This window comes from Cornus florida, unplaced genomic scaffold (assembly GCF_030987335.1).
Source record: "Cornus florida cultivar Cherokee Brave unplaced genomic scaffold, ASM3098733v1 CherokeeBrave_3.0.0_Hap2_Chr06, whole genome shotgun sequence".
In the NCBI taxonomy this organism is placed as follows: domain Eukaryota; kingdom Viridiplantae; phylum Streptophyta; class Magnoliopsida; order Cornales; family Cornaceae; genus Cornus; species Cornus florida.
Window position 1 is genome coordinate 98,623,442 of NW_026775576.1, and position 8,325 is coordinate 98,631,766.

An 8,325-nucleotide genomic window follows, 5' to 3' on the forward strand; every position below is an offset into this window, starting at 1 on the left:
ATAGGTTTTTCTTGGTAGAGACCAACCCAAACCAACCTCAAGTTCTACACAAGTCAATCCACAATTGCAGATGACAAACAAGACAAAATAGTCCAAATCGGATTATACAACCAAACCTTTCTTAATCTAGAGTACTCAAAAGGAGTTACAGAGAAGATGGGGAAGATGAATGATTTGTTGGGTAGGAAGGACAAAATTTAGATGGAAGGGAGAGAAGAAAAGATAAATGAGATATTCTAGAAAATGTATTAACATCATTCTCTCTTTTTATTCTGTTGGATTAAAGAGAAAAAAATAAGTTTAAAAATTACTTCGTTACAAAATAATGAAAAAAAAAAGATTTTAAATTATTTTTATTATTATAACCATCACTAACTATAGTATTGTATTTTATATCGGATGGTTCGGGATTCGAAGATTGTAAGAGTGAGTGCAACCCAGACAAATATATGCTGTTAAAGATACATAACCTTGGTTGTCCCTAGATTCATTGCATTATGCACAACTTTATTGTACGTTCAAAGTAGCAAACTATAGCTGATGCAGGACTACTGCTTTAATTTATGCTTTTTATAGCAGCCAATAATTTATGTGCACATCAGACATCACGTTGTACATTTTTCCAATATTTTATGGGTCAATCATTGATATCAGGTGGACTTAGTTATCTTCTTTCACTTTTTGCAGATTCAACTTTTTTATTGGGTATAGTTTTTCGTGAGCTTCAATCTCATGCACTTTCCTCTTAGTTTTCCATCCAGCCACCAATATAGAATTTTCAGTCAGAAATAAATCCATAACTCCTCCTACCAATGTTCACGCACCTTTTTTGCATTGTAGACTGATCTTTCCGACCATAGGTGGCTCCTTGCACAATTCATTCTGTAGCGTTCTCGGCTGGGCTTCGTAGTTGGGCCAAAAATCAATTTTGCGCTTTTTTAAAAAATATAGTTCAAGTAGGGCTTTGGCAAGGGACGCTCCGGTGTCATACTCTCCCGGTTGATGGAAACTCGCCGTCGAGTTTGAGATATTGTTCATTATATAAATCCAAACATAACTTTCCAACCTTTCTTTCTTCGCTTCTGCACTCGAGGAAAATATTAATCTTGTTGTACCAACCAAGAATACCCTTGCGTAATGAAAATGGAATTTCCATGCTCATTCGACAGATTTGAAAAACTTGATTGAACACAAAGTGACATTAAGATATTTCACCAAAAAATGTCCAAATGACAATCAATGCATTTTCAAGAGCCTTGGACTTGAAAAAATGTCCCAACCAACTTTTGCAACACACTCGACACACCCCCACGATGTCCGGCACACAAAACGAGACAAAATGAAAATAACACCGAAAAATAAAAAACATTTCAAAAAATAAAAAATAGGAAAAATCAGGATCATTACATAATCAATTAAGTATAAGCAATGATAATCATACACAAAGTGACATTAAGATATTCCACGAGGGAAAAAAAAATTACGAGGGCTGTCGTCCGATTTCAACTTCCAATGTGTAACAATAAAGGGGGTACACAATGTTTCTTCTCTAGTACCATTAGAGGAATATAATCATTGAGAGTAACATACTCTTGGCTCACCACAATAATATCTTCACCAATAATGGTGAATTTCATATTTAGATTTCACCAAATGTGAAAAAGATGATGACCCAAATCGACTCATTTGGAGAGACAATACCAATGATCAAATCCAGTAGATATGCAGAGCTCTTTGCCTGAAATCTCCACTTGAAGTTTCTTTCTACCTTTATCTCCCTTCACAGCCGTGAACAAGCTAGCTTACTGTTCTGTGTTTTCACGACGGCTCTTGGATGAGATAACAGATCCCTTGCTTTTGTTAATTGAATTACGCACGTGGGCATGTTCTAGACTCACCCCTCACAGCGGGGCGGACCAAACCCAAAATTAACTTCATTGAAGATCATCCAAATTCCAAACTTGCATGAATTGACCAGACCAGGTTGGTCGTGTTATGCTTGAAATGCAAATAACAGCACTGTTCAAAGAATAATCACAAACAATTAAAAAAAAAAAAAAAAAAAAATCACATACAATAGCCAAGACAGTGGGCAAAGTTCAAACCAACTACTTAAGTGAAAACAGTTCAGAAATTACTGAATCGGTTCAAGCGTGCCAATAGCCAAGACATAGAAACTATTAGGCCTTGCTTGGAATGTAGTGTTAAGAAAAATTTCCAAAATCAGTTTTTAGAGAATGAGAACAGAAAATTGAAAACAATTTTTTGAGTTTAAAAATCTGATTGGTAGAAAAATTTTCAAAACAGTTTTCAAAAAACAAAAAATCAAAAAACTATTTGGTTGTTTAAAAATAGTTTTTTGAACTTAAGAAGAAAAAATATAATAAAACATTTATTTTGCCTTGTACGCTATATATATATATATATATATTTATTTATTTATTTATATACTTATATTTTAAATCTTTGACGATGTCAATACTATTACCAAAAAAAAAAATCTCATGAAGGTAAGATTTATTCAACAAACAAAGCGGAAAAAAAAAAAAAAAATTAGATTATACTAATAATCATAATCTTGGAATATGATGAATGTTTATACTTAGAATAATAATTAAAAGTTTAATAATTAAAGATGTAATTAGGGTTAATTTCAGTGGAAAAAGATCAAATCAACAAATATATATATATATATATATATATATATATATATATATATATATATATAATTTTTCTTTTCCAAAAAACAAATAGAAATTACAAGAAGAGAAAAAATCAAATAGAAAGCAGAAACAATCCATAATGTAGAAAAAAATTATAGAAGTTTTTAGAAAACAAAAATTTGTCAACAACTATTTGTTACATCAAGTTCCCTTAGAATCCTCTTTTCACTAGGCAAAGGAGCTCTCTGTTCACAATCAAAGAAGGCACATCTTAAAAAAATAGAACTAAGAAAATCCGAATCCGGCCGCAACCAAATCCAACAAAAGCAAACCCAGCCCAATAAAATCGACAATAAAATTAAAAAAATAAAATTCAGAGCTATATATAGATATAGCAAGGCCAGTGATTATATTATACGTAGTATGTTTTAAGAGAAGGGAACATTGTACGGAAGCAAAAATTGTACAGATTAGAAGGCTCCCAATACCACCACTCATGGATTGAGCATCCATATCCAGCGACAATTTGAGAATAAGTAGGGTGAAACAAGATCGATGATTGAGAGAAAAGTAGGGTGAAACAAGATCGATGATTGAGAGAAAAGTAGGGTGAAACAAGATCGATGAGAGATGAGAGGTTTCTCATATTTTCAAAAAAGTGCCAAAAAAAATCTTTAAGAGGCAAGGATCGATCGACGACCACCAAACAAGATTTTTGATCGAAGTGAGAAGATGTTGAAGATAAGGTAGAGAAGCGTAAGATAGAGAGGCTAGTTCAGAATATGTTGTTGAAGATAAGGTAGAGAGAGAAAGTCTAGAGAGGGTTTTAAACGAGCAAGGGTTCCGTTCTTTTTATGTGAGGAATTGTTCTCCGTGTTTTCTAACAAAGTGATAATGTATTCTCAAAACTGACAGAACAGCTTTAAGTTGTTCTCATAAAACTGATACTCAGCCAACTCAGTTTTGTAAAAACAGGTTTCAAGTAGACTAAAAATTTGAAGAACAGTTTTTTGTAACTCCCAAGATAGAAAATTGTTTTAAGAGTTTCATTCTAAACAGGACCTTAATTTCTCAAATTCTTTACGTAATCAAGACTCAACAAAAAAACACAATAGGTCGTGTGTGTGACACACGATTAGTGTGAAAATTAAGTCAGCTCCTCCGCGTATCAGCGGGAGACAGGAACAGAAACATCATTTGGCGGCTTGCATCCGTGCAGAATTTCATAACATAAATGTGAAATCGTGTCCAAAAGCAGGCGTTAGCCGTTAAATGCTTTTGATTGTCCCTCGTCCACATCCATTCTCCAATATAGACTCAACTTTATCCTTTTCTAGCATCCAATGGTATCTTTGCGCACACATGTCATCACAATATTCATTTAATTTTCCAATATTATACGTATCAACTTTAGGTGGACTCGTTTTCTTATTTCACTTTTTCGGATTCAACTTTTACTTCTTTTTATTTTATATATGGGTTTCGTGGACTTGATCAAATGCATGCACTTTATGGGCCTCTTAATTTTCCATCCTGCCACAATTCTGTATACTATATAACTATATCAATATTAATCCTTTACAATATTCCATATATAATGCGCTATCTCAGTCTTCAAGAAGCATAGCTGAAGCTGAGATACAAAATTGCATGATCGAGGTATATAGTTCATTCTATTGTCCAAATATATATATATATATATATAACTTCAAGCTGATCCAAAGCTACTGATACCACCAACAAGAAGTAGAATGACGTCTAAGCTCTATGGTATGGCAATTGAACGGTTCTGCTACTATATCGTCTTCTCCAAGGGGGCCTCATTCATTTTTGGTTCGTAATCTTAATTTCTTGACATTATAATTTCACTAGCAGAGAATGTGAGAAGGAGCGGTGGTTTAATTTTGCAATATATACACACACACACACACACACACACACACACATATATATAAATATATATACAATTTTCTTTGAACCTTGGATTGTGCTTGTTGGTTCCATAGAGAACTTGGTTGTACATACTTCTTTTCATTTACACTACTTACACCCATTTTACCCAAAAAAAATAGAAAAAAAAGAAGAAAAAAGGGAGATATATATATATATATATTTTCAGTCCGATAGAGAGATTTGCTTGCTTAACCTTTTTTTTTCTTCTTATAATTTGTCTTTTTGATGATGATATATAGGAGTGATTTTTAGCCATGGCTTAGTAGAAAATACAGTTGGCTGTGTGTTGATGTCTTATCTCGCTGACAGCTGGAAGGAGGAGCATCTCAACAAAGCCGCGGCGGTGATTAATGTGAAAGATGGCGTATCAACGGTTATGGTGATTGTTGCAGCTCACACATCAGATGCATACTTAGGACGTTATGCAATGGTCCACTTCTCTACTGCTGCTTATATCATTGTAAGTTTGGTCATTGTACAAATAGTCTTCTTTTTTTTTTTTTTTAAAACATTTTTTTCCCCTCAGGTTTAGAGTTTTAGGGAGAGTATTTTGCAGGTAGGCAGAGTTAGATTTACACAACCTAATCTACACATCCGATTTAAAAATTATTCTTATTTCGAATTTGTGACCTCCAAATCACAATGAAACAAAGTCTTCTACTCTATTTCCCTCCTGAGAACATATTATAATAGTACTCACATTAGGAAAATCAAATGCTGCTTTATTTTTCTTTTCCATTACATGTAGTCCTTACCAAGAAACAAGTTTGTATCTTTGTTAAATTAACCACTCGATCTATTTTTGTAGGGATTAGTACTACTATGGCAAACCAAGGTTAACTTATTTTATGTGGCAATGATGCTAATAGCTTTGGGAACAGCAGGAAGAGACGCCTCTTTCAAAGAATTTCTAGCAGATCAGTTAAGGGAGCTGGAACCAAACTCAAATATAGATGAGGAACGAGTGGAGGCTCGTAGGAAAGTTTGGTGGCACTTTGCGTGGTGCTCAGGAGCTGCAATAGCTGCATTCGTACCAAATAATTGGGCATATACTTTCAAGATATCGACCATTACTATGGCGGTTGGATATCTATTGTTGTGGTCAGGCACCACCTTCTACTACTGCAAAAAACCAACAGGCAGCCCCCTTACCATTGTTTATCGTGTATTCAAGGCATCTATTTTTAAGCAGCATCTTGACTACCCAACCAGTGCCGGTCAATTCTTCAAGAATGATGGCAAACAATTACTCTTGTTGCCTCACATTCCATTCTTCAGGTGCACTTCTCTCTCAGTGTCTCTTAGCATGCTAATATCTAGTGTTTGCTAACCAAAAAACAAAAAAAGTATCTGTAGATGGTAGATATTTTGACTGAATAGAATAAAAAGTATTTCTAGATGGTAGATATTTTGACTGAATAGAATAAAAAGTATTTCTAGATGGTAGATATTTTGACTGAATAGAATTTTAGCTGAAACTCAATTTAGTACTTTTCAAATTGTATTTAGTTCCTTTTGAGCCACCCTAAAAGGATTTTTCTGATAATTACACACCACATGTGAGATGGGGGTATGCCTGTGTCTCTGGTGGTAGTGGATTATGGAGTGCATGCTGTGAGAGAATCGATGCCATCATCATAACAAATAAATTTACATTTTGTTGTAATATGCAGAGGTACAAAGTTTTAGGTTATTTGAATTGCATGGATAAGTATCTCTCTTAGGGGTGGCAATTTCCTTCGACCCGTCCCTAATGGGGTGGATTTAGTGACCCTTAAATGGATTTGAGACGGGTATACTAAAATAATTTTTAAGACACTGTCGCGGGTTTAGGACGGGGGCGGATTTAGTAATGACCCTGTCCCGATTATATATGTACCTTTTAATTTGTTTTAATATATAAAATATATATTTTATATTTTTAAGACTCTTGTTATTTTATTGGAAGTGTCTGTTCATATATTAATATTCACCACTTAGTAATTTAAAAGTTGGGCCACCTTAGTCCAATCAAATTGGATTAGGCTTTTTTTTATTTTTATTTTATTTTTACATAATAGAAGTGACATAACTCCGCTCACTCCCACTGCACCCCACAATTAAACAGAATATATGGAGTGGAGTCGGTATTTTTTCTACCGGAATAGGAGTAGGGAAGGTATAACAATTACAAACCCGTACCCGTATAGAGACGGTGTTAGTATGATAGATTTTCTAACAAGACGGAGTAGGGTTTAACCAAATCCGGCCCAACTCTGTCCGTCGCCATCCTAATCCCTCTTTGTATTTTCTCAAAGATAAAAAAAATCCTTAATTTTGTTTTTTAAAGAATACATTACCGAACACTTCCAGCATTTTAAAAAAAAAATGCCAAACAGGCACTTTCTCTGTCTCTCTCTAGATACCTCTCAAACACATGCCTTATAAAGGTCTTAGTCGGTGCATTGCAGGTGGATGGACAAAGCTGCAATTGTAGAGACATCTTCTCTCAGTAGTCAAGAGGAACAAGAAAAGAAAGGAAAGATTTGCACGGTTGCAGAAGTGAGTAAAGTAAAAGTTCTACTTAAAATGGTGCCTATGTGGACAACCTTCCTTGTATACAGTCTTGTAGAGGCAACAGGGAGCACTTTCTTTATTGAACAAACGACTACTAGCCTGAAGGATAGTGAAATAAAAATTGGCGGAAAATCCATTAACGTCCCAATTGTTACATTCTTTGTAATCAAGTCTTTTTCAAGCTTCGCAATCTCTTATATGTATGACTTTCTTTTCTCAAAGCTGTGGGGTGGAGCAAATCGAAACAATACTATGCTTGTGAAAATTGCTAGTGGTATGGTTTGTTCAATATTATGTTGCATTACTGCTTGGCAGGTTGAGGTCCACAGGTTGCATTTAGTTTGCAAAGGAAGACTCAAAGACAAGTCAGACGAGATCATTTCCATGAACATATTTTGGTTATCTCCTCAGTTCTGCCTATTAGGGCTTATGGAAGGACTTGCTGAAGAAGGGCTCCGGAATTTCTTCAACCATCATGTTGACGAATCCATGAGGAGCTATGGGCCAGCATTCGGTGACTGTATATTGGGTATTGGGAAATTCCTCTGCATACCTTTTGTGCTTGCTTTTAGAGGCTGGTTTAAGGACACTTTAAATAAGAGTCATTTGGATGAGTATTACAGAATGTTAGCAATGCTAAGTCTTGTGAATTTATGCTTTTACTGGTATGTCTCAAACAAGTACGGCTATAAGGAAGCTCCGGTAGAGGAGGTCGACATTGATGCACTCTTGGAAGAAGGTTCTACAAGCTTAGTAACAAAATTTGACCATAGATCCTTGAGCTGGACTACTGGAATTTTATCCTCCATTAATTCATGCTCTCATGACAAAGTTGCAAGGGTGGTCCCTATTCGCTCCAATACCTTTAGTTAAAAATTAATGTATGGAAACGAAGCTGACCATTTCCATCCCAACCTAGCATTTTAGCTTGCCAACTACAGGACCAGTCCCTTTTTATCTTTACATCTGATCTTATGTTCCAAATGCTCTAGCTAGGAAACAGTTTGATTCAGGATTGGGTTTTTAGATACCACCCAGAGATAGCAATTCGTGTTTATGCATATCAAGTACTCTTAAACACACATGTATGCAAAAATCATGTGACATTATACCTATAAATAGGTGTACTTCAGAGCAAATCAATACAGTTATT

The 8,325-nt window shown here is 34.9% G+C and overlaps 1 protein-coding gene and 1 long non-coding RNA gene across 2 annotated transcripts; one reads left to right on the forward strand and one right to left on the reverse strand.

The window, feature by feature from the left end:
* Positions 1-1,346: 1,346 nt before the first annotated feature.
* LOC132313266 (uncharacterized) lies at positions 1,347-3,896 on the reverse strand. The gene is made up of 2 exons (XR_009483405.1): positions 2,139-3,896; positions 1,347-2,019 (listed from the first exon to the last, which is right to left on the reverse strand). It is a non-coding gene; the product is annotated as an uncharacterized LOC132313266 (long non-coding RNA).
* A 518-nt stretch (positions 3,897-4,414) lies between these two features.
* LOC132314691 (protein NRT1/ PTR FAMILY 5.6-like) lies at positions 4,415-8,045 on the forward strand. The gene is made up of 5 exons (XM_059813519.1): positions 4,415-4,496; positions 4,856-5,076; positions 5,425-5,894; positions 7,067-7,157; positions 7,488-8,045. The coding sequence occupies exons 1-5, from the start codon at positions 4,415-4,417 to the stop codon at positions 8,043-8,045; spliced, it is 1,422 nt and encodes a 473-aa protein (XP_059669502.1).
* Positions 8,046-8,325: the final 280 nt, after the last annotated feature.

Coding starts and splice junctions, on each gene's coding strand:
- LOC132314691 (XM_059813519.1), top strand. CDS start 4,415: ATGACGTCTAAGCTCTATGGTATGGCAATTGAACGGTTCTGCTACTAT. Junction 4,497..4,855: donor GGGGGCCTCATTCATTTTTG/GTTCGTAATCTT, acceptor GATGATATATAG/GAGTGATTTTTAGCCATGGC. Junction 5,895..7,066: donor CCTCACATTCCATTCTTCAG/GTGCACTTCTCT, acceptor GGTGCATTGCAG/GTGGATGGACAAAGCTGCAA.